A 26,792-nucleotide genomic window follows, 5' to 3' on the forward strand; every position below is an offset into this window, starting at 1 on the left:
ACTGAAATACAGACTTAAGCCTAATCCTTCACTTAAATGGATGAATTTGGGTTTAGAACTATACTTTTGGATGTGTTTAAGATTTAGGAGTGGTTATTTTAAAATTAACAGTCTCAGTGAGGCTTTTGGTGGGTTTTCCAGAAGGAGTGTTACCAATGATCCTGAATTAAAAATGTTAAAATGTCCTTTAAAATGTGGTCCTTGGGCCCTGGAAGCTGGCTCCTGCCCCTCACTGTAGAGCTGAGGATGAAAGAAGCTAGATGTCAGAAGGTTTTTGTAAGACCAGGACTCCTAAATCACTTGGGAACAGACACCTGAAATATTCAATCACCTCAACATTATTTAAGTGCTCATTATATTTGGTAGCCTTTGAAAAATCCATTACTTGAATCCTCAGCTACAAGGAGACCTTTACAATCTGGCTCTTATGCTTTGTGACACTTCACAGAGCAATCTCTAAATACCTTAAAAACCTGGGGCTACTGCTAAGGATGCTCAAGTACCTCAGCTAATTTTAAAACTTTTACCCCCATTAGTTTTCATGGCTGGGAGCTTGCACTGGGATAATTGGGAGCATAACACAGGTTGTGAAAAAATCTGTGTGCTGAGAATCTCTGCCTAAGCATTACCTTTTAACAAATCTGCCCTGCTGTTTTTCAGGTAAAGGTGATGTGTTTGGTGATATCTTCTGGAAGGAAACCAGCCTGGCCCATGCCTGTGCCAACGTTCGGGCTCTGACCTACTGCGATTTGCATATAATTAAGCGAGAAGCCTTGCTGAAAGTGCTGGACTTTTACACTGCTTTTGCCAACTCCTTCTCGAGGAACCTCACGCTCACCTGCAATCTGAGGAAGAGGGTAAGCTCCTTATTTTCCCCTTCCTCTCACCAGGTGCTTGCAGTGTTTAACAACCCCCCCATTTCCTCCTGGTGTTTTCAGGTCATCGCAGATTGAGTGGCCTTTCGATAAATGCTCTTGTCACTGTTGGTAATGATGGCTCAATAAAAGTTACCTGTAGATTTGCAGCTCTGGGGAGCAGTCCTAGCAGGATGACATATGGATTGCATTTCTTTTCCTTTTCTTCATAGTTGCTGGTTTTCATTTTGTTGGTTTTTTTCCACCCCGTCACATAAATGTATAAAGTCATATTTTATAGAATCCAGATTTTGGATTTGTCAAAGTTGAAGTCTCTAAGATACAGTTCAGAGGACAATCTGATAGATGTCCATGTTATAGACCAACTAAGAGAAATTTGTTGATGTTATATAAATAAAATACACTCATCAAAGGTACTGTATTAATACCTGCTTCTCACAGTTGCATAGTCTAGAATTTTAATATGGCAAAGTTAATAAAGCTGGGTAGTGATTTTACATTCACAGCTCACTTCTTAAACCCTCCTGCTCATTTTATAATCAATCAGCAATGCTCACTATCCATTAGTCCTTTCAAAGAACACTCCATCTGAAAATTAATTAGCTATAAAGACGTATCTTGAAAACAGGTTAAGGGATCCTTTAATTCACATTGCGGCTGCAAAATTTCATCTTTATGATTTTTTTTTTACGATTGATGAGAGTTATATAAATTTCATTTGCATAGAGAAATCTCATAACAATGATTTATAGATTGCTGAGCATTAGCTGTGATCCTCTAGCTGCTGAAACACGTTTTTCTGCAGCTCTACCTTGGGCATCTCACCTGATAATGTACCAAGGCGACCTCAGTATTTCACAAGACCATTTCAGCCTCTGCAGTAAGAGGACTTCAACACAACTACAATTTTACTTTTTTAAGTCTAGTTTCTCTCTGGCCACTGGAGCTGCTTTCAGAGGAGGTTTCAATTTCTGTGCATCATTTGTGCTCATTAATACCCCAAGTGTAGCACAAAATACCCATGGCAAGAAGCAGATGCAATGGAATTACAGCGCCCCTCTGTCTGTGCTGGGCCTGAAGGAGCTGAGTTATAATCAGGTTTGGTTCCAGCTTGTCAGCTTACCTCTGACTTGAGGTTGTTAGCTCCACTTCAGACCTGAAGGAGGGCTTTGGGGCTTGGAAGCTGGTTCATGATTTCTAGCTTATCACTTCTCTGTTGATAAGAAGTGCTCCAAGCCTTGACTTCAGCATTCCCTCTCTTGCCATCTCACCAGCTATAGCCCTGCAATGACAGCTCTGCTCAGGCATTGCTGATGGTGATTTCATGGGACAAGATAATGCCACTATATTGTACCAAAATGTATTCTTTCCTTCTTAAAACTGTGAACCTGTCACTCCAGCTGGCTTCCTGAGAAAAAACATGGACATGTCTATTCTTGACAGGGCAGTGAGCTGCAGTTCAGCTCTACAGTCCAGGGATGCATATGGGGAGTAGCCTCTTGGCTAAGTCATCACAGAATTTCTTCTAATTTTCTGTCTTTCTTCTCAGAATTTGTTCCTCATTTTTTAAAGGAAAATTGGTTTTCCTGCAGGGCCCTGGCATGGAGAATCACCCAGGAGAAACTCATGGAATTCCAGTTGCCAGTATAGCTGCTGTTTAGCTCAGTGTCAGGTACACGGACTTTGACATGGGGCAGTGACTCCCAGTGAGAAGGAACAGCATTCCTAAAGAAACTTGGGATTTTGCAGAAAGAAAGGAAATGCTGTTTGGGGGAATGTGTGGGCAATATGTGAGAGTGGATGGAGAGTCAAAGAAGGGTTGTGTCAATGTGGAACATGCAGAGTTGAGTTCATTTCATTAAAAATTGGTTGATGGTGTCAAGGGTAGTCACCAGTCACCTTCATAGCTCATGAAGGATGGCTCTTCTGGGAGGAACCAGTTTGGGATCCCAATTTGGGATTGGAAAACCATCCCCTTTTGATTTCACAGAGTCCATGATCCCTAACTTTTAAATACCTCACGTCCATCAGCTGAACTCCACCCCCCTCCTGCAGTTGCAGTCAATAACTGTTTGGGAAGCAGCCTGGCATTGCAGTCAGATGCGCTCAGCCAGAGCCTGCTTTGCAGAAATTCTGTGTTTTGTTCCTGGGCACAAAATAGATCATGCTAAATTCAACACCAGGGACACAACCCAAGTCCTGTTACATAAAGATATTCAGGGGATTGTTTCAAACCTCCTATCTGCTGGACGGATACGTGATTCCCTCTTGGGAATCACAGAAGCGTTTGGTGGTGAGTTCACCCCAGAGGAAAATCGGTGCCATTCAGGACAGGTCCATGAGGTGAACAGAAAGCAATTGTTCAGGCACTGGGGCTGGGCTGACAGCTGCACTGTGCTGCAGCAGCTTGTGCTGGAGTCATGGAGCCTAAATGGAAAGAAAATCATTGTCTCCTTTAATTGATTTCTATAGAAATATATACTTAGCACTTTTTCTACATAGTCATCACTCATAAGGTTTGACATTTAATTATAACTTAAATAAACTCCTTGGGGGTTTGTGCCTGAGAAAATGGCTGTTCTCACTGTCAAAAATACATAGGCAGAAGTGTTGTTGCACCAGGTCTGCTCTTTGAAACACATATCCATGGATTTGGGTGCACACACAATGTGTTTGGGCTGCCCTGTCCCTCAGCCAGCACTTTGATGCAGGCCACAGACTGCAAAATATTTAGACGTTCAAAAGGCTAATAAATTAATAATAGCACTGAGCACAAAAGGGAAGCTAAAGTCTTGTTGAAGTGGGGAAATAATGTTTTCTCACTCCCAAATAGCATTTAGAGCCTGGCATGTTGAATGACCTCCTTAAGGCATCTGCTCAGCAAAAGTATTGCAGCATATCATGTTTAGTGCTCTGATATCTTTACAGCATGTCTGATATCATTAATGCACACTCCAAGGCAGTACCAGGACTTTGAACGGTTTTTTTTCTTTTTTCAATCAAGGAAAATAATTATTCTGAAAAGATATTCTTTAAAATCACAATAAGATTACATAGCTGCCTCTGAGGATTGAGTAATAAAGCAGGGTTTGGGATAAGTCTTCAAAGAGTTAATTACTGCCTTCTGATGCTGGGAGAGAATATTAACAATATCTAATTCATTAAGTGCCTCTCAAGATTTCACACAGCTGGAAGGAGCCCTCTCTGAAAGCTTGAGCCATGGAGTTTGGCCTGAGGAGGGGAGTCATGACTGATTTTTAGGAGGCTCTGTGGCATCCAAACATCAAAGGGAAGTGAGCACCCAGAGTGGAAATCTTGGGTTGAAAGGAACAACAGCAGTCAGGGGGTCTGCAAATGTTTGCAAAGTTTCATTAGTAAATTACACACTTGGCATGGGAATTTTTATGAGTTAGTCCCTGCTCTCCTTGTGTAAGCACACAGCAGTGGGTTTTGGACAAAGGATTGGGGTGAAAGGGAGCAGAGAAAGAGAGAGATGAATGAAAGCAAGCAAACAAGCTAAAGAAGTGTGAGGAAGAGGGATCACCAGTCCTGGCTCCAGTTGTTCCAGCTGGGGTGTACTGGGTTGTGGGGTGCACACATGCCCAGTGGAGATACCTGCTTGTAAATAGGTTTTCCCATCCTGGAGATAAGTTTCTTATTTTCTAATTAATTTTCTAAATTTGTAATCATGCACAGTCAGTTCTTCCAGACCTTCCTGGCATTGGATTGGAAGGTGTTGAGGGTCTTGGGTGGTCTTGATCCCCTGCTACTGTCCATGCCCACATCTCAACCTCATTCCTGCACTTGTGCTGTGCTGTGTTGCTTTTATTTCCAGGAGCCAGAACAAGGATATTTGTCCTGGAAAAGTGCTGCCCTACCTACCTCCATATGGCCCCTGCTCCAGCCACATTCTGTTGTTTTTTTTTTTTCCTTTTCTCATCATTGCTTCCATTTGCTAATGTACCACCTCTGCTGAGCTGCCAGCCCAGCACTGCCTGTGCAAGTGTGGGGGAAAATCCAGATGAAATCACAGCTAAAATTCTCCTGTGCTTCCATACAGCAAAGATTTCAGGCACAGCTTTTAAGGCACACAGTCACATCCTGCTGCTTTCTGCTGTGGCCAGAATGAGCTGTGTTAAAGGAATGAGTCAGGAGCAGCCGGGGAAGAGGACGATTGTTCCTGTCTGACCCCTGGTGCGTTTGCTCCTGGAAGGTGTGCTGAGAGCAAGCCAGGAGATGTGAGGAGAGATGAGTGCCTTTAAGGCAGTGAAATCCCATTTGGGGAGCTCAGGTTTTTCTCCCTGTGATGCTCTTAAAGCCAGGGACAACACTGAGAGCAACTGATGTTATCTAATACCTCCAGCACATGGAATCTCTGGGGCTTTTTAGCAGGCGAGGCCATCAGACTGTGTTAACACACACGTCCTATTTTCCTTTTTCCTTCAGATTAGAATAATTTCTTTTTAAATTGCCTTCCTCTTCTTGCTTGAGGTTTTAATGCATCACATATGGTTTCTTGACTGAATCACTCGTCAGTTCTGTGTCATGTGGTCTTTAGAAAAGCTTTATTTTAAGTTGAATTCTGCATTCACGTGTCCTAAAAGTGAAGGTTGTCCCAAGGTTCAATCACCATCCCTATTTTCATTTTCCAGACCCTCCCAATGGTGTGCTGTACTAGTGACAGTCCTGATGCAGAATGGCAGAGGCAGAGAGCATTGTTCAGGTATCAGCCCTTGCCCCTGAAGGTCACTTGTGTTCTGGTGACCCTGAGGACTTCCACACTTTTTGAGCTCTGAATTGAGCTACTCACAATTGCAGGAGCTGAGTTCAGAGCTGTTAGCACGTCACCAGCTGGTGCTTACACACAGTCCCCACCAGTCCTGGGGGCTGACTTGCTTACATGGAAAGGGGTCAGAGCATTGTCCTTGTCTCAGGCCTTTTCTCTCCCTCTGTGGTTTTAAGTTGTCTGGTTTTTTTTTCTTTTAAATGAACGTGTTATCCCAAAAAATTAAGTCCTACAGGGATAGTTTAGTGACTGTTTAGTGTGATTACCAAGCAAGTAAGTTATACCCTCAAAAGTCAATTTGGTTTTGTTTTGTTCACATTTTAGATGAACTTGCAGCTGCCATTATGCTTGGAAAGATTTTCACTTCAGAACATTTTTGAAGATTTTTATTGTTTAGCTTTATTTCATTCACCACTCTCTCCAGATATGTTAATACTCAATTGCAGTATTTCCTAAAGTACTGTTCCACTGATCTATATCTAACACCACCTCTGATGGTGTCTACAGATGTATGTCAATTGGGCTTGGGTGGGAAGAGCCCACTCCAAACCTTCAAATAAACTGACCATAAACTCACCAATTGTTGATTGGTGCTCTTGGGCTGGAAATTTCTGGAGAAACTGCTCAGGAATCTGAGCAATCTGAGCAATCCAAACCCATGTGAGGAATTTATCAGTACAGGTAGTGCAGCAATTCCTTGTGTATTTGTAGCTGTGTGGTTACAGACAGCCCAGCAAAGGCCATCCTCCACCTTCTGCCACTGAGAGCCCAAGGATCCTTCCAAGTGAGAATTACAGATCTGAGGCCAGAGTTTTTCCTGCAGCTCTTCCTTCCCATCTCCTGCTCCCCTGAGCAATTCCTTGTGTCTTTGCCCCTCTTCAGGGACATGGGGATTTGAATTTAAGGCGTTCAAAGCAAGGAAGTGAGTCCTTGGAGGACTGTGTGTGACTTTTCTAGGTAGAAGAGCAGCATAAAAATTGAAAGGGAGAACTGCAGCAGCTTCAAGTTCATCCCCTGCCAGACAGGGTGGGACAGCTGGAGCAGAGTGAGTGCTGCAGGAGCTGCTGTGGGTTTGCTGTCTCACTTCTGTAGCTGTGACAGAGCTGGACTCTTTTCCCTGAGCCTCACTCCTTTCCCTCCCCTTTCTGCCACTGCTTCATCTCCTGTGCACTCATCTGTTCTGCAGGTCATCTCTTCTGGGTGCTCTTCAGGTCATTCTGACTGTGGGAAATGAGGTGCAGTGAATCCCCTCTGAATCTCCTCCCTGGAGGAGCAGAGGGAGCTCCGAGGTTTTCTCTTGCTTGGCTGTGCAGAACTTGGTGCTAAGTGTGAAACTCTTGAATACACCAGGGCAGCAAAGCTGGTGAAAGGGCTGGAAGGAGTGTGGGGAGAACTTTGGGCTTGTCTAGTGTGGAGAAAAGGAGGCTGAGGGGTGGCCTCATTTCCCCCTGCAGCTGCTTGAGGAGGGGAAGGGCAGAGAGAGAACTGCTGATCTCTTCTCCCTGGGGTCCAGTGGCAGGATGTGTGGGGATGGTTCAGAACTGCTCCAGGAAAGGCTTACTGGCAATTAGGAAGCATTTATTTACTGACAGGATGGTCAAACACTGGAATGGGCTTCCTAGAGAGTGGGTCAATACCCTCAACCCATCAGTGTTTATGAGGCACTTGGTTATTGCCCTTAAGATCATGCTGTAACTGCTGATCAGCCCTGAAATGGTCAGGCAACTGAATTACATGATGGTTGTAGACTCCTCTCCTCTCCTCTCCTCTCCTCTCCTCTCCTCTCCTCTCCTCTCCTCTCCTCTCCTCTCCTCTCCTCTCCTCTCCTCTCCTCTCCTCTCCTCTCCTCTCCTCTCCTCTCCTCTCCTCTCCTCTCCTCTCCTCTCCTCTCCTCTCCTCTCCTCTCCTCTCCTCTCCTCTCCTCTCCTCTCCTCTCCTCTCCTCTCCTCTCCTCTCCTCTCCACACTCATCTCAAACCCAGGGCACTGAATGTCCCCTGGGATCTTTGGGAGGTTTGGGGTGCTTTGGATCCACAGCACAGTCTGGATTAGCACATTTTGCCTTCAGAGTGCAGGCAGATGCAGAGATCAGCCAGTGCACTATCATCTTTAGGAGTGTTTCAGAGCCACATAAATCCCCCAGAGTACCAGCAGGCCAATATTCTATTCTGGATATAATCTCTGAGTTAAATACCTTCCTCAGACATCCTGCCCATGCTTCTGTAGGAGCAAGAGACAAATCACCAGCTCTGTTAAAAGCAGGACTGAACCCAATTCTGATAATCCTGTGGCATTACAGAGGTAGACTTATTATTTTCCTGTATATGGAACTTCCCTGTCTAAATCTAAATCAAAAGGTCATTTTATGTTGTTTTTCTGCTGGTCTTTATTGAGAAATGCAAGGCAATTTAGCATACTTCTCATTCAAGGATCTTGGAGCAGCATTGTCTGGCTGAGAAAAAAGAATCCTGTGTGCTGGTGTGATGATTTCTGCACTCAGAGACTCAGCAGCTGATGCTGAAGGCACTCAGCTGATGGACCCCCGTGAAAGGTGTGAGCATCCCCTCCTCAGGCAGGCAGTGCAGTCTGGGTGATTGGTTTGTGTGTGGAAAGGTTAAACAGGACTGTCAGGGATGGGCAGGTCCATAGGGATACCAAAATGTAACTGGCTGTGTTTGAGTGAAGATCCAGATTGATGATTATTTGCTATTGTGCTTTCTGTGAATTAATATTATTTTCTTGTTTAGAAAGCTATAATAATTAAGAATTTCTCCTTGGTTGACACAGAAAGCATTCTGCAGGCTGTCTGCTGATACCAGTTCAAGGCAGCATTGCTTGCACAGGACATGACTGCTAATAAAAAAAATAAATCAAAGGTTTGCTATTTTTAATCTTGTAAATATTAAAAAATAAACATTTTGTGTTTACCTTCTGTCATCAATTAAAATTGATGCTTTTAATCTCTTCCCACTGCAAAGGAAAGGGAGGGAATGTGCATGGTGCAATGGGAAGGAACATTGCCATTTCATTTTTGATTTCCAGTTAAGGAAGCTTTTACCAGCAGGCAGGATTCACACAGAAAGTGGGGACAGAGGTTACCTCACACCCTCCAAACAATTATTCCAGAGCAATGGATTTCTTCTTGCAGGAGCTGCTGAGTCTAATTCCTGTGTAAATCTATGATTTTTTTCAACCTGATAATTTCAAGAAAACGGGGAGATGTTAAAAAACTGAGATGGTTTATTCTGTCATTGCTCCCTGGAGCTGAACACCAGACATTTTAGCAACAGCAAAATATGACTTGAAGGTATAAAATGAGCTTCTACCCCAGACTTCTCATTCCCTAAACCTTATTTCTGCCAGACTGGGAATGCAGGTAGAAATGCACCCAAAGCCATGGATGGGGAAAGAGAACCTCTGCCTGTTCACTGGGATCATATCACTGGATCCCCATGGGCTTCACAAGGCACAGGCAGAGCTTGAGCTTTCATCCAAGTGGGAATTGTCTGGCTCTGCCCAAAATGGGATCCATTTTGACCCACCTAGAAATGATCAGTAACAATTTCACAGCAGTTTTGCAATGGAGACAGCACTGATTTTATTTATTAGGTTTTTGCCTTGGCTTGAACAAAAAGCCTCCTCAAATAAATAAATAAATAGCTTCTCAAATGCTAAATAAAACTCCCTGTGTAAGGCCTTTCTTTTCAATGCAAGTATAAATCCATTAATCTATTATTTTTCAGCTCACACTACACAGATGCAATAATACCCAAATGTGCTTGTTCAGCACACAATAATCATTGCAGTCCTGCAAATCCCAGATTTACCTTGCTTTCAGTGCTTCCTACAGTGCATGTAGGAAAGTATTAAATTGCAAACAAAGTGCAAGAGGAACTTTGTGGGAAAGGTTGCATAAATCCCACTAGTTGTAGTTAAAAATAAAACCCAGCCTGTCACTTCCAACTTGATGATGGCTGATTGACTGTGCCTTTTTTAATTGTCTGCCAGTGGCTGTGATTAGCAAGCTGGCTCAGTTTAGGTCCCATGTAAAGAAACTCTGGAGGAACAAATTCAGGAGATGCTTAAATATATTCCAGAGGTGGGCATAGCTGTCAGGAGGGACAGGGACATTCTGGGAAGCACCTGAAATAAGCTGAGTCCCCTATTATTGCACTTCTGAGCAACTTACTGAAAGCTAAAAATATTCTGTGCTTTTAGGAAGGAATATATATTATTCATTTGTTTTTTTCCCCATATTTTTATTTCTCAGAGCTTACAGCCCTAGCTCTTAATTTGTTTCCCTTCCTGAAGATAGCAAAACCATAATATGGGTTTTAGTTGTCGGTTACTGTTAAAAAAAGGAGCACAGTGTGAGCAGTTATAAAAGCCTCTGATTCTCTCAACTCTTAATTAAACTGTCAGTGATCTTTTGATATTTTGAACTTTGGGACCTCCCCTCTGACTTCTGGGTGAATATCAGATTTTTTATTAGTACTCCACAAAGCTGTCTCAGCTGCCAAAAAGGTTCTATAACTGTTTCCTGTATTAAATTTCCATCAGTCACTGTACTTGCAGAGTAGGGGGACTTTACCTCTCTGTGCTCTCTGAGTACATGTCCCTTTGGAAGCAGTCCATTGTCCTCTTTTTTATTATGAACAGCACTCCAGTTACCTCAGGAACAGGCTCTGGCTTCTTCTGAGAGCCCAAAACACTTCACACTCCCTTAAAAATGTGAAAATGGGGACCTAAGCAGCCAGCCCATGACAGCAGCAAAGAGCAGCCATTTCTAATCAAGATATTTCTAACTGATCAGATGAAATGAAGCCTTTTTATTATGATTAAATTTGCTTTTCCATTCATGCCCACTGCTTCCCTCTCAGTGCACAGACATCCACTTTTCCTTGTCCATGTCCCTGACCCTAACAGAGCAGCATCCTGTCATCTCCATAATTAATTTCTTGTCTAACCTCACTATTTTCACCAATTCTGCCTTCCTTGACTCGATGCCACTGTGGTGAATTTCCATCTCCATATTTATCTGAGGTAAATCCATTTTTAAATGGGGCAGTTGTTGGTCAGAGCAGCTCAGCTATGAATGACCATCCTTCTCCCAGGCTGTATTGGCCATCCTGCCAAGGAAGGCCACACTAGAAATATAAATGGATGAACTCAATCATGCCTGTTTTTCATGTGTGGATAATTGTCCCTGCTCCCATTCCATGAAGGACTCAGCCAACAACCTTAAGGAGTTCTACAAAAGTCCATGAATAAGAATTTACAAGCTCGGTGCAGCCATGCATTAATGTCCCAAACAGATGCCTGGCTGAGCCTGATGAACCATCAGCTGTAACTTTAAGCATTTGTTAGAAATTCTGTAGTACATGTCCCATGAAGAGCTTCTTGCCAGACCAGTTGGGCTCAAATTCAGTCCAACATGTCAGCAGCTGCCAATGGGGATGGTCAGGAATCTGCCAGGACAGAGACTGTGCTTGCAAGACCCCAATAACCTTCTTTAGCCTTGCTGGCCTTCTTGAGGACAAGATGCTCTGGCCCCATGGATCAGCCCTGCCCCATGGTGGAATACAGAATTAAAGAATCACTGAATAGTTTGGGTCAGTTTGGCTTTAAAGATCATTTCCACACCCCCTGCCATGGGCAGGGACACCTTCCACTACAGCAGGTTGCTCTGAGCCCCATCCAGTGAGACCTTGAACACTTCCACGGATGGAACATCCAGAGCTTCTCTGGGCAACATGTGCAAATCCTCCTCAGAGGGGTGATTTCTTCCTTAAATTTAATCTAAACCTGCCCTCTGGCTGGGTAAAGCCACTTCCCCTTGTCCTGTTACTGCATGCCTCTGTCAAAAGTCCTTCTCCAGCTCTCTTGTAGCCCCTTTGGATGCTGGAAGGGGCTCTCAGGTCTGTGTCCCTGGAGCCTTGTCCAGGCTGAGCAAGCCCAGCTCTCTCTGCCTGTCATCACAGGTGAGGTGCTGCAGCCCCCTGAGCACCTTCATGGTGCTGACATCCAACACAGTTGTACATTTGTCCCCCAGTGCAAGAGCCTGAATGAGAGATGTGGGACACCAGGCAGCTCTTCAAAATGCAGTTTATTCCATCCAAGAGTTACAGCAGTCCATGGTTGTGGGTGACAGAGCTGTGCCTACAGCTGTCAGCTCCAGCTGCAGGCAGCCTTGGACACCCTTAGTTTAGGTTACAATGCATTATAAACTTTTCTTTGCTGAGCATCTCAATATGGTAGAACCAATCTAGACCTTAACTTTTATCTATAGCCTATCATAACTGCTATAATTACCATATTCATGTTGCTATTCTCCAATCACTAAAAGTTAGTACATTACAGTTTAAGCTAGAAATTGTTTTTCAGTTTTCTTGCAGTAGAAAATTCAGACACTTTTTTTCCCACTTGCAACTTTGCTGACTTGTTTGCCTGTGCTGTCTTTCTGCTTGGTAAAAACATCTTCTTGTTTGAGGTGAGTTTATCCTTTGCTCTAAGCCATTAAAACCCCTTCTAACTAACATAGCCTTTGCCTTCTTGGTCAGCCAGTAAGACTGGCTCAGCAATTCTTTTCCTCTATATCAAAACTTGCTTCCATCTCTATTCCTTCATCAGACTCTACATTTAAAAATCTTTCTGCTAAACATACATATCTGTGAGACTTTCTTGTCAAACTTTCATCCTTCCCAACACCCCAGCATCTAAGGTGAGTGACAAACCCCACTGAGGAGAGTCAGCCTCCTGGACAAAGCTTTCCTGGGAGAAGGTGACTGAAGAACTGCTGTCTTGTGTGGGAGGCTTGGAGTTAGCTGGAGTTTTTGGACCTTAGACAAAAAAAAAATCAAAGAGAAAACCATGGAGATGCTTTAGCCAAAGTTTCTGAGCTAAGAAGGAGGTCTGGGAGGCAAACACAGCATCTGAGATGGAAAATAACAGAGGTAGAGATCTGTACTTCTGTGTAGTGTCTTTTTACATCCCTGCAGCAGTGTTTATCTTGCACCAGCTGGTGTTTCATTAATTGTGTGTGCACAGGGAGTGGTAGAAAGCAATACAAACTGTGTGTAAACAGGGTGAAGCATGGCCAAAAATAGGGAAATACAGAATCATCAATATTATTGATTGCAAAGGCCTGTTATTTGTGCAGGTACAGGGTTTTCTTCTGGCCCCAGACAGGAAGAGGAGATTGACTCCAGTTTTACATGAAGTAATTTCTGATCAGTTTTAAAGCCAGGTTTTCCAGAGCATACAATACTGAGGATTACAAACTAATTTGTTTAGGTCTGGAGCAATGAGATAAGCAAAGGCTGCAAAACCAGCAGGCTCAGCCCCTATGGAGCATCCTGTGTCAGTGCCTGAGTACATGGATGGGAACAAAAACACTGCTGGTGAGCTTTACAGAGACCCACAGCTGGCAAAGAGGCAATGGCTGCCATACAGATGGCAGGGAAGATCACCAAGAAGCACGTGAGAAAAATGGAAGGAGCTTCCCTGAGAGTAAATAAAGAGTGGAGACCCAATAGAATGATACCCACAAGCAGGAGATGGTCAGGTTGTTAAAACCCCTCACTGCACACCCTCAGCTCATTGCCATGAAAGCCCAGGGATTGGTTTAATGTAGTCAGTGTGCAAGTGGGAAGGAAATGGCTCTTCACCACTCCATCTGTTCATGCCATCCCCATAACCCCACCAGCTAACTCTCTTGTGCTGCCTCTTCCTCCTGTGGGTGCCCTTCAGAAATAAATGCAAGGCTCTGCAGAGTTCCCTCGTGCCAAGTGCCTCAGTGACATCTCCTGAGCTGGGAAAACATGCAGTGCTCCCTTTGGGGACAGGGAGAGCACTTCATCCTCAGGGGGGGAGTGTCACAGAGGCAGCCCCGTGGTGCTGTCCAGGAGGGGCTCTGCCACAGCTGTCATCAGCAGCTCCATCTCTGCACAAGGGGCTGCAGGGAGCAGCACTCTGACTTTTCACATGGCTGATGCTGTGTTTCTGTGCTGTGGTAGGGTAGCTTTCCTCCTGGCTTTCCCAGCTGTGGGTGATTTCCCTTGACTCTGCACCAGGAAGGAAGAGCTCTTCGCTGGTGCGCGTTCAAGTATGAGGAAACATCAGCAAAATCTTTGAAATGGCATCTTTGCTCTCTAAAAATGAATTTAATTTGATCCTGCCATAAATAGAAGGCCCCTGCTCTGCTGACAATTACAAATGCCTCTAAAAAGCTGTAATTCCTTCAGTCTCCTGAGCTAAAGCACCCTCAGAGGCAGACCTATGGCAGACAAGGCTAAAGGAAGAAGTTTTAGGTGAAAGCAGCACATCCTCTTCATGGTATATTTCTTCTTGACAGCATCCTTCCTTAATGTTTGCATGCTTGTGCCTTGGGTTTGTTTTTTTTTTCTCCCCAAGTGGTTCCTCCCCACTGAAGCAGTGACTGTCATCATATTAAAGGCAATTTCAGCATGTTCCAACAGCCAGCACTCCTTAATCACACACTGCCAACCAAGAGCTCCCAACTGGGAAAAGCTTTGCTCTTGCTGGGCAAGATGTTTCACTTGAAGAATCCCTGGGATACTTTTTAAGGTTATTTCTCCAAACTTTCTGTAGTTAAATGAAGTAGATATTAAAAGTTTAAATAACCTTTTGGTCTTCTTTTCCTGTCAAATTTGGATTTCCCAATGGTTCAACTGAGTTATTTCAGATCTATTGCACAGTGGGCTGACCCTGTCTTTCAGGGGTGTTAATCCTTTCCAAGTCTTGATTTCAAATGAAAAGAATTGTCAGGTCACCCTGCCAGTGGATTTTGTGCTGTGTCTCTGAGTTGAGAAGCAGAGATGTTGCTGAATTGCCCCAGCTCATTCTCCCTGGCAGCATCCCTGTGGCTTCCCTTGCAGGGCATCCCATGGGTAAGGTGGGCTCTGGAATATGATCAGTGGTCATTTGAACTTAGGTTTCATCCAAAAGATCTGTGGGAAGGGAGTGAACAGTGGCTGAGTTTGGTTTAGACAGCTTCAGTCTTCTCTGATTTGGCAATGGGCTGTATGGGAAAAGAAATAACTGAGGTAATTTTGGCATGATTGGCTGGCTGAGAGCAGAACCATGGTGCAGTGTGAGCTTCAGGCTTGAACACAGAGAGAGATGAGAGCAGTTCTGAGTGCAGCCTGATCAGAGAATCACAGAATCCCAGGATGGTTCAGGTTGGAAGGGATCTCGTCTCACCTCCCTGCTCCAGCAGGGCCATCCCAGAGCACAGGGCACAAGGGTGTGTCCAGATGGTTCTGGAATGTCCCCAGTGAGGGTTACCCCACACCCTCTCTGGACAACCTGTTCCAGTGTTTCCAGTGCATAGGAAAGAAGCTTTTCCCTCCTGTTCAGGTGGAACTCCTGTGCATCAGCTTCTGCCCATTTTCTCCTGCTTGGCACCACTGAGAAGAGCCTGGCTTCATCCTCCTGGGTCCTGCCTTTGTGCAGGGGGACACTGCTGTGGGACAAAAGGAGTCCTGGTGCCCTTCCACCTGCTGTGACATAGGCAGCCCCTCACTTTTAGCCCCAAAATTTCAGGTCCTTGACTGGAATCTAGAAGCAAATGGGAAAGAAGCAAATGACTGCCCACCCAGCAGTGTAAATCTGCTCCAGTCAGGAATACTGGAATGTTTTTCAGCTAGCTTGGATGTGGAGTCAGTGACTCTCTCCCCTAAACTGGTCTCTGTTACTAGCCCTGGTTGAGGTGAGGGATATCTGAGAGTGACTGAGCAGCATTTTTTACCTCCCTATTTTGTAATACAACCTGGTGTCTTGGCTCTTCTAGGTACAGAGGCTGCCCCTTGTCCCTTCCATTTGGGTTTTCTAAATGATTTCTTCATTTCTGACTTAGCACTTCCAAACAAAACTGATGGTGGGTGTTCTACCTTGCATGGCAATGGAAATTCATTGTTCTAATTGAAGCTCCTGCTGTAAAAGCTTTTCAATAAATTAACAAAACCTTGAAAGTGATGAAGTCAACAGAGTAGCTGGTGGCACATTCCATATAAAACCAAAGTTTCTGAAAGCCAGGTGGAATGTTCTCTATGTCAGAAGCAAGGCTGATAGCAATGGGTGTTATTTTTTATTGGGCCAGTGGATATAGCTGGAAAAACATCAAAAATCTTTCAGTTGCAAAACGCTTTTTTCAGGTCTGAAGACTTCAGATTAAATTCCAGGCACTTTATAGTCTGGTACAGTAATATTCAAGTTAAAAAAGAAAGCCATAATGATTCCAATTAATTTAAATTTCCACTTAAAGCAGACAGCAGAGAGTAGTATATTTGGGGAACAATTTGCAATTCTTTTGCTGATGTATTACTTTGTAAATGGAGAGACTCTCTTAGGCATTTAGTGAGACCATTTAGTGTTCAGGCAAAAAGCAATAAGAGGCAGAAATGCAGAGAAGAAAACACAAATTCTGCAAATCCTCTGTGCCTGTGTTCTGAGTGGCTTTGTGCTGGGGATGTGCAGGAACACTGCACAAACAAGGCTGGCCAGAAGCCAAACATGAAGATTTTGATATTTTTCATTGGAATAAAAGCACAACCTTTGTCACTAAATAAACAGAAATAGTTCTGCCTCCCTCCTCACCCCTCTTCCAACAAAAACCTGAGCAGCAGTAAGTTGTCCTGGTCTGGATTTTATTTCAGCAATTAACTGCAATTAAAGGTGAGCCCTTTCAATTATTTCAAATCCAGAACTCTACACACCAGACAGGACAGTGGTGCAAAGAAAGGTTGTTATTATATTATTAATCTTCTTTTACATCTAAAAAATATATTTGTATGTTTAATCTTTTTGCAGTATGGATTTCCCTACTTTAGGGGCTTTAGGTTGGAAACCTTGGTTCCATCCCCCCAGCTTATCCACTGAGCAGCTCAGTGACCCTGGGCCAGTGATGCACGACCTCTCTGTGCCCTGGTGCTGGCCTCTGGCACCAATGGCAGCGACGTAAATCCAGCTTCCTCCAATGCAGGGAGAGGGGAGGGCTGCATTAGTGCTGCATATTATTATTGGTGATTGATTTTCTGCTCCAAGTTAAATCAGGCTGAAGAGCAACTTGTAAAGTCTTCTGGCACTTTTCCCCTGTTTCTGCAGTGTGCCCCAAGCTCAAACCACCCTGCTGTCATCTGCAGGCTTTGAGCTGTGCTTCCCTCTCCCTGCCCAGGAGCCTGGCCCCCTTAGGAGATCCTGGGAGAACTGAAGGCTGTTTTCTTCTTTTAATCATCTCTGGTAAAATGCAGAGACAGTGACTAATGTGTAGCACAGATGAGTGTGGATCAATTGGCAATGCTGCTGACTGACATTTCATTAGGCCAGTGCCAATAGCAGATATTGATCCAGCAGCCAGTCAATATAAGTTAGCAAGGACCCAGGCTGCCTGATGGAGTTGGGAGCTGTGCTGTGGAAGAGGAAACTGTCTGGCAGTGAGCACAGCACCCCTCAGCTGGGCTGGGAGGCAGTGGGAAGCTCCCTCTGGCTCCTAAACCCTGGGGTGATGTGCTGGCAGGGCTGGTGGTGACAACGTGGCCCTAGTGTGCCACATGGTGCCACATGTCACCATCTCCTTACATCTGTGGGGTTCTCTAAAAGTCAGGAGATGGTCTGGTTGGGGTGGGTGGAGGATGTCTTTGCTGGGATTCACTTCCACATGCTGTGAAAGATCTTAGGTCTAATGGGCTTGGATTTTTAGCCATCTGCAAGGCTCCTCTTTCTCCCTCTGTAAATACCTCAGCTTCCCTTCTTGCAGGAGAAAGAAGCATCTGCAAAATGGAAAAAAAAGAAATCCTGTCAAGAGAAATCTGCTTTTCCCTCTGCCTTAATGCCTGATAAAGAAATAGGATAAATATCTCCCTCGCCCTTTGCTCTCTAATAATTGCATCTGCAAGGAACAAAAGAGAAAGGGGAAGGAGAGATGAATATGTGATACTCTGCATCAAGAGCACATCTGCAAGTAGTTTACTCACCCACAAAAGGACCAGTCCAGATTAGACTTGCTTACATGGGAAGGTTGTTAGGGAGTGAAGGAAGGCCTGAGTTTAAATCCCAAAGTGGATAAACCTAACCTGTGAGAGGGAACAGGGGTCCCCACAAGACACTGCTCAGTAATAGTTACACTGCAGCAGTCAGGCTCAAATTGTCCTCTGCTCCCATGTTTAACCAACTCTGTGTTATATACAGAAAACAGAATAGACTCTGATTCAATGCATTATTTCAGCTCTCAAATCCAGTTTTGTCCTTTTATTGAGTTCAGTGTAGGATTTAGGGTCCTGAAAAGGAGTTAGGAGGCTAAAGCTGGGCTTCCAGTTGTGACAGGAGCCCAAGAGGAGCTGTGACCATGGTCACAGTCCTTCTGAGGCCACACAGATGAATACTTCACTCTGCAACAGACTGATCTTACAAGGCCAAGCAGCAACAGACCCTGGTTGAAACCCACCATAAATTCATAAACAAAGTAGCCTTTCTGGTTTATTGATTGAAGTGATTTTGTATGTGGAAGGAGCATTTTGCTCACTTGGATAGTATTGCAGAAATCATTCTGAATCTGTCTGCTCTGCAACATGCTAAAGCATCTGCTGTTTGGTTACAGCAAAGAAAACAGAAAATACTGAGTGAAAAAGCAGCAAAAATAAGCAATCAATTCCAATTCCAGTCTCGTTTAAAAACAGTGGCAAAGCTCCCCACTTCCAAAGGAGCACAGTGCCCTTCTTCAGCATCCCTTTCCAAGCAGACAAAGAGAGCCCAGCAGACATCAGAGACAACAGCTGAACCTGCAGCCACAAGAAATCCATGAGTTGTTTTCCCTGGGATATGAAAAGGTGGAGGCATCTCTGGGCAGGAGGAGCTCAGGCCTGAGTGGCTGAAAGAACAGAAGAGGAAACTGAGCTGCTCTCAGATAACACTCTTGTAGTTGGTGGAAAACTGTATAATTTTGCCAAGGGAGGAGAAGGTTTTGGCATTTCTTTAGGAAATCTGACTCCATAGCTCAGCCCACACTTGGCTGAAGGTGTAATCACACTGATTAAAGAATCCATCAGGCCAGCTGAGTGATCTGAGTGATCCTTCTTTGCAGAGTAGGTGTCAGTAGGTGTCAGTGCCTTTAATCAACCTGAGACTGATATCTCAGGGCATGAGACCAGGACTTCATGTAGCACTGTACATCCATTGTGCACTGCCCTAAACATCTCAGGGCAGCAGTGCCCTGGCCCTTGATCTTGAGCTGAAGCCCTGAGGGCACCTATGAGCATTCTTTCTGTGCCTGTTTTTTGTTGTTTTTTTTTAATGAACTGCCTCGGTTTTGGCAACAGGCCAGCACAGTGACCTCTCTCTGCTGTCAGCCATGGGTTGTAGTCTCTCAGTTGTAAATAGTTAGCAGTGACAGAGGGATTTCCAGTTAATTGGGGAAATGAGGGCAATGTTATTATCCTGTCTTACACCGGGGGAGATGGAGACATGAAGAGTGATTTGTCCAGGACTTCCCACTTGGCTGAAGGTCAGGCCAGCAGGATAATCCATCCCTGGGAATCCCAGCCTGCTGCTCTGTGTGTTTGGCCACCATGCTCCAGGGATGTGACAAATGAGACTTGGATCTCTGCCCGCTTCTCTCCTCTTTCTTCTTCCATCCAGACATGTTTTAAATTAAACCAGGATGACTTCAGATCTATACCAAGTATAAAGAGGATGGGTCAAGCTCTCAACCACTTTCTTCTTAATATTCATGATTTTTCACAAATGCAGATCAGCCTAATTGGCTGCCAGCGTGCACAGATGTCTCTCTGCAAGAGCACTCAGGTGCTGTGAGAGTTGATTGTGAACATGAAATGGAATCAGATTAAAATTTGACCTACAGTAATCAATTTCTAAACAGTAGGACAATCAGTAAGGAGATGATGGAATTTCTGGACTTTGGAAATCAGTTATTGGCTGTTGTTGTGCTTTTCTGAAGGGTGCCTCCCTCATTACATGTCCTGATTTTTCTTTAGATGAGCAATTTGGGGGACAAAGATCTTTACTAAGTCATCATAAAAGAATGAACCTCTTCCTTGCACATAAAATGCCACTAAATATCCCTTAAAAGGGCTTTTTCAGCGTCATGGAAATAATTCTCATTTCCTTGAAGCGACATCACTTTGTTACTTGGATTGGAAATCTTCACATCTTTTGCAGGTCAATTCAATAGTTGCTGAGGAAGAATGCATGTGAATACAGTTTCTCCAAAGCAAAATTAAAATGTGCTTGGTAGGAAGCTTTTGCTGTAGCATGTTACTGTATCTGTGAAGTGAGGATCAATGGAAATTTGCAGAAAGGCTATTATTTACTGTTTCTTTCAAGCAGCTGGAAGACTAACCTGCAGAAATCTTCTTTTCCTCCAAAATCCAGCATGAAAGACTGTTTAGTGAGACATCCCTATCCTGGAGATTAACTAATTGCTCAGCAGTCAGTCATTTTCACTGCACAGCCAAGGACAGTGATTCCTTTCTCACACGCAGATGGAGCAGTGGTTTAACACAAAACAGTTCCTGGGACAGGAGGATTAAGGGGAATTTACTGGAGAGCAATTAAAAGAGTTGTTAGAGCAGTTTGTTTTTGAGGCTGAATTTCACATCAAAGTGAAGCTATCTGTAGTGTGTACAGAGCAGAAGAACAATAAAGCCATCATTTCAAACCATCTACTCTGCATCCTTGGAGTGCAGATTAATAAAGGGAGCTATGAGTTTATGGAGATTTGCAGGAGTGAATTAGGGGAAGCAGCCTAAAGGCTTGTATGGGGTCATTTCCTGTTAATCCATTTCTGTCTAGTCTTTCATAGTTTGACTTTTTAAATTCACTTTTTAATTAAAGTAGACAAAAAAGGAAGATTTTTTAATATAATGGAGGTTTTTTGGTTTTTTAAAAATAATACCTGGAAAATAAGATTTAAAAGCATTTTAGCATCAGGTATTAGTAATGTCTTGGGAGCTTTCTGAAGAAGAAAATCTGAAAAATAAGATTTAAAAGCATTTTAACATCAAGTATTAATAGTGAGTCTAGTTCTCTGGGACCTGCCTAGATTTTAAAAACATGTTCATTTTGGAGCAAGCCTTTTCACCAAGGGTTATACATTAGGAATTGGGTTTGACTGGCCTAGTTTTCAGAATATCAGAAAAGAGGATCCCAGATATGCCCTGTTTTGACAGCTAAAGGCTCCTAGAGAGGACCAGTCCTCAAGGACTGAGGGATGCAGCATCCCAGAGCCCCCTGAGCCCATCAGAGCAATGGCCTGGGTAGGGTTTGCTGGGTTTGCTGGGTTTGGCAGTGCCAGTGGTGGGAGTGATCCAAGCAGGATCTCTCCTACAGCACCTGGAGTGGGATGAGCTTTGCAGTGCAAAAGGGTGGGTGTGCAGAACAGACACATCTCAGGTGGTCTCCAGTTTCCCAGGGGCTGTGGGAAGGGCATCTCCATTCCCCTGCTGGAAGGGAAGTGTAGTGAGAACAAGGAGGAAGGGGTGGGTTTCCTCCAGAAAACTGGAGACCACCTGAGATGTGTCTGTTCTATCCACCTATCCTTTTGCACTGCAAAGCTCATCCCACTCCAGGTGTTGTAGGACAGATCCTGCTTGGATCACTCCCACCACTGGCACTGCCAAACCCAGCAAACCCTTCCCAGGCCATTGCTCTGATGGCCTCAGTGGCTCCATCTGATTTTCCACACACTCTCACTGAGAGCCACCAGGCTGGCAGGGTCTCCTGGGCAGTCATGGCTTGTCCTCCCTCTGCAGCTTTTGGCAGAATAAAGTTTGTCTGTAAGGACTGGCTGAGGCTGTGGGGAATTCACCCCAGCCAGGAACTGGCAATATCCCAACACCCTGGGGTGGAAATAAAACCAGCATCAGATGAAGGGTGCAAAACACACACACATACACAGAGAATAACTACAGGAGGCTTTTTTTATACACTCTGCACCAAACCCTGACATTTTCACTGCCCCAGGTGGGGATTTGAATCCTCCAGCCCCACCATCCATGGAGGGTGTCTGCTCAGAGGCGACAGGCACGGAGCTGGCTGTGCAGACACCAGAGACAAGCAGGCAGCTCAGGGTACAGCTTGTCTGACCTGCTTTAACATCCAGCTGCAGGTGAAAGAAATGACTCACACCTTCCAAGTGCCTTTGTCTTCCTCTCTCTGCTGTGCAGGGCTCCTGGAGGGTGAGTTCAGATGCAGACAGAGGCTTTATAGGTGAGCCCTGTTCCGAGTGTCTGTGCTCTGGAAATTGGGTGTATTTTATGGGGCAGGAAATGTATTTATGTATTTATGTATTATGTATTTTCAGAAGCAGGAAATAGCACACACGTCTCTGCTGGGGTATCCAGTGTCTGTCTAAATCCTGGATCTGACATAAATCTGCCTTCCACATTAGCATGACAAAAATGTAAATTACTTTTGTACAGTGCACTCCAAGATGTGAAAATTAATAGTATTTTTTGCAGACATCTTTATGGAAATTTATGTTGTACAGCCTTGTAGCATTATTTCCAAAGAAAATGAGATCTGTGTTATTGCAGTATTGGATATTAGTTATACCACTCAAAACTTTTAAAATCCATTTGCCAGCTTTGGCTAAGCTTGTGTAATTTCAGGCCAAGAAGGCAAGGGAAGGCAGCTCTCCTATTTCCAAAAAAAAAAAACAAAAACAAAAAAAAAGGCTTATATAAAAGCAAAAAACAAGCCAAGGCCAACACACCTTGTGAGGACACTCTAATTCCCTTTTTGAATGGGAATTAGACATTCCTGGAGGAGGTGGACCAGTCCAAATCCTTCTGGTGGGCTCTGAAAGCTGGTGAAGGAGCTGCTGGGTGGGTGTAAGCCAGCTGCAATCCAGCTGCCAGCTATGCAGTGTGGTTCAAAGAAGGGTGCATTTCCCTGAGATCCTGCCTCCATCACTTGGGAAGCTCCAACTCACTTTGTCTGCTCATCCCACTTGCTCCATCTGCAGTGTTTTCAAGTACAGCTCTGGACCTGTGCTGTCAGGTGGGTCCAGGTTAAAAAGAGTCCTCTATTTCTTCAAATTTATTAACCTGATGAATAAATCAAGATCATCAACCATTAACTTGATTATCTTCATTCTAACCTTAATGATTCTGTGGTTCTCTGATTCTTATCTCACTGATCTCAGATGCCCTCTCAGAAGTTGCTATAATAAATAGGAACAAAAATACAGGGATCTGGACAAATACATTGGGTTGTGAACAATCAGATGCAAGGGAGATGGGGCTCCTACAAGACATTGAATCAGACAAGATAATTACCCCTGAAACAAACTTTTGAGAGATGATCAGCACTGACATCAGCCTGGTCTGTGCTGTAATGAGAGTGACCTGTGGTTACTGAGTGGATGTGGCTGTGGGGACTGAAGTGTGGTGTTTCTGCTGCAGAAATGTCCAGTGAGCTGAGTCAAACCAATTCTCCCAGGACAGGCTCTTCACACTGTGAAATCTTTGCTTTTTGGTGGCTTTGTGTGGCTCTCCCTCCCTCCCTCCTTCCCTCCCAGTCAGTGCACACACACTGCATCCATCACCATGACAACTGTGCTCCCTGTGGATCCATGGCTGTCCCTTTCTGTGCATTTCTGTGGAGGGGAGCAGGCACACCTTGAACACCACTAACAACAGCATGGGATGTTCAGGCACAGGACAGGATGATCTCTGGTCAAACAGCTGCCACTTTTTATGAACTCCCTGTAATTCTTCAAGACTTTTACCAGCTCTGTAATCCCTTCACGTACCTGCCTTGGAGTCACTTATTAAGGGATCTTTGTGCAGATCTCCTGGATGGAGCAAGGTCATGGAGGGATGATTTCCACAGTACTGCTACAAAAAAAGACAGCAGACAAGGGATGCATTTCAAAGCACCTGAAAAGGCCACAGCTTTACTCTTTAATTCAGTGTGTGTGTCTCAGCTTTGAGCTGCCTCCCTGACTCCTCATTGCTGTTGCCCTCATCTGCACTTGGCCTTGGGGCTGGTTATATGAGCTGGCACCTCACAGGAGCTGCTCCAGCAGTGACACATCCATTGCCAGGACCTGGGGTAAGGGCCCCCTTTGGAAGGGACACAGTTCACACTCACATCAGTTACCTCTTGGTGTGGAAGGGAGGGAAAGAAGGCTGAGGTTGAGATCAGATGGAGAATCTCAAATTGCTGTTTTCTCCTCCATACCTGCCTCATAAATAACTTGAGTGTTTCAGTCCCCATGGCTGAATGTCAGTTAACTTCTGCTTCATCTTTGCCAGCTCAGTAATTAATGTCATCTCTATTGCCCCTTCTTCCCAAAATAAATACACTAAGAGAAACCCAGGAATCTGGTCCCCTGGGACAAAATTTGTGCCACATGGAAGAGTCTTTCACAATCTGATCCATAAAGGAAATGGAGTCCTGCACTTAATGTCTATTATATTAATGAATTTAGAACTTGGTGTAAGAGAGGAGTGTGACTCTTTACTCCTTGAAATAAACTCTATACACTTAATTCAGCTTCTTCTTTGAAGATTGTGACTGTTCCTGGGACATGCATTTGGGCAGGCCTATGTGTGACTTCTCTGAGAAGGGTCAGGGACAAATTTAATAGCTCATACAATTTAAGATTTCAAAATAATGCTCTCCCAATCTGCAGAGAAATGTCAGATTGCATGAGATGTTTTTCAATTCTTATTTATAAAGAAAAAAAGCTGGTTAAAGTTATTAGACATTAATAGAATTACGTTTCCATGTAAACATTTGTAAATGTAAACACATTTTAACTATTCTGGTTTAGTTTAAACCACTGTGGAAGCAGATTAAATCCAGCCACATGAAAAATCTCCTTATATGGAAAAAATTGGTAATGAAAAATAAATATTGCCCTGTTAGTGCTAGAATTCACATCTTGTTTTTTTTTCTTCAGTTCTTTGTCTGTTTAGGATCTTTCTTTTCTTTTACTTGTACATATTCTACTGCTCTCAAGTACTCCTGACCAAAACTGGATCCTTGCTGTGCTAGGGGTGCATCTTCCTTGGTTGAGGAGAAGGAAGAGGGGGAAGTTCTCCAGGGGGTGAAATGATTTCCTTGGCAGAATAGTTCAGTGGGAGAGTGAGGACCAAGACCTCAGTCTCCATCCAAAGTGCCATTGCCCCACATGGTCAGTTGGGGTGTCAGGGTCTGCTTGGTTCTGCATTTCAGAGTGAAAAAGAAAATAGCAAACAGCTATGAACACCTACAGGTTACATAGAGAGCCAAGGGGAGGGTAGGCCCAGAGCTGTGCTCCACCCCACCTTTGCTCCATTGGAAACACTGAGGCAGATCACTCCTGAATTCTTGACTCTCAGCTAACCCCTGGATTTCTGAGTCTCTGGGCATTTTCTGCACTAATCAGCATGTGGCAGATCTGCTTCTTTAAAGGAGCTGCCCAGAACCCTTCCAGGCTGGAGCATCTTCTGTCCCACGAGAAGAAAAGGGAAATAACCCATTGAAGAGCTCTGTCAGCTTGTGTCCTGCAGGAAGCTGAGAGGACACGTTCTGAGGAGGTGACAGCAGGGCTTTGGGGGTGGGTCTTCTCCAATGCATGGCCATAAAGCTTCACCATGGGGTAAAGCTCATGGCTGTGAGTGGTCAGTGGGTCCTTGGCCTCACACAGCAGACCAGATTTGCATCCTGTATTTGATGGCATTTGCCACCTTGGCCACCATCCCTTTCTGCTGTTCCCGAAGTGTTTGCTCTGCTCGGAGTCACAGCAGCACTCATGCTCAGACCCCTCTGCCACTGGGCTCAACCCATCCAAATGACACCTGGCCAAGTGGTTCTGGGGTAAAAAGCTTCACAGTAATTTCCTGACTTCTATAAGGACACACTTCAGGAGTGTGAAGTACAGGTGGTGTCAGATTAGAGAGGTTTTGGCTTTTCTTCTGCCAAACCCAGCACCAGCAGTCACTGATAATTATATTCTGTGCAGGGAGATAACCTCTGTCTGGGGAAGGTTTAAACTGAGTCTAGAAGAGGGATAAAAGAACCAAGACTGGACTGGGGGAGAAAGGGAAGTGAGGGTAATTTTCAATGAAGTGCAAGCTTTGACAGAGGAATCAAAACCTGCTGCTGTGGTCTTTGTTGCTGTCAATCTGGTTATTATAAACATGCACTAGGACAGAAGTTGTCAGAGGTGCCTCCTGCCTTTCCCAATGGCACATCCAGTGCCACACTGGCCAGGGAAGCACTGTGGGCCCATGCCAGGCTGCTGGAGCTGCCTCCCTTCCAGCATCCCCCACTGCCTCTGGACAGCAGCTGCCAGCCACAGGCCACCTGCAGGGAGCAGGAGGCTCAAGCTGTGACACAGATTCATGGCCAGAAAGCAGGGCAATAATGGAAACATAGAATGGTTTGGGTTGAAAGGGACTTTAAAGATCACCCTGCCGTGGGCAGGGACATCTTCCACTATCCCAGATTGCTCCAAGCCCCCTCCAACCTGGCCTGGAAAACTGCCAGGGATGGGGCAGCCACAGCTGCTCTGGGCACCCTGTGCCAGGGCCTCACCACCATCACAGTAAATAATTTCTTCCTGGGGTCCAGTCTAAGCCTACTCTCCTTTTCCTGTCCCTACACAACCTTGTAAAGCTTGGGTAGAGGATGTTTCCCCCCCTGCAGATGTTTTCAGGGACTCAGCACTCGGCACAGCAGCACAGCCAAACGGGGACACCAGGAGAGGAACCAGCCATGTCCCCTGAGACACTCCTTGGGGACACATCCTTGCAGCTGCTTGCTTCCACTGCTGCATCTTCTGCCAGAGGTGCTGTGCTGCCCTCTGGGGCAAGAGAGGCACAAACAAAACATCACACACAACCCACCTTCCAAATGTGCCTTTAGAGAGCGTGGCTTCAATTAAATGTGATCACTCAATTTTGAATCAAGGGCAGTTTCTCTTGCCATTATTTGCTCTTGAGAGTGGCCTGAGTGAGAGAGAGAGAGAGAGAGAGAGAGTAGCTCCATGAGGGCAGCTGCTAATGAAGGGGAGCCTCCAAATGAGGGAATGTGTCACTGCATCTAGGTCAGAGTAGTCAGATTAAAGTAACTTCCATGGTTGTCCCTTGCTTTTGTTTATATTTT

At 44.7% G+C, this 26,792-nt stretch overlaps 1 protein-coding gene across 1 annotated transcript in view; it reads left to right on the forward strand.

Moving 5' to 3' along the window:
* Window positions 1-26,792, forward strand: part of KCNH5 (potassium voltage-gated channel subfamily H member 5) — a 162,638-nt gene that overhangs the window by 122,326 nt on the left and 13,520 nt on the right. Inside the window, exon 10 of the mRNA XM_054635039.2 lies at window positions 661-857. Coding sequence (XP_054491014.1) covers window positions 661-857 — 197 coding nt within the window. The remainder of the gene's footprint in view (window positions 1-660; window positions 858-26,792) is intronic.

This window comes from Agelaius phoeniceus, chromosome 6, assembly GCF_051311805.1.
Source record: "Agelaius phoeniceus isolate bAgePho1 chromosome 6, bAgePho1.hap1, whole genome shotgun sequence".
NCBI classification, from domain to species: domain Eukaryota; kingdom Metazoa; phylum Chordata; class Aves; order Passeriformes; family Icteridae; genus Agelaius; species Agelaius phoeniceus.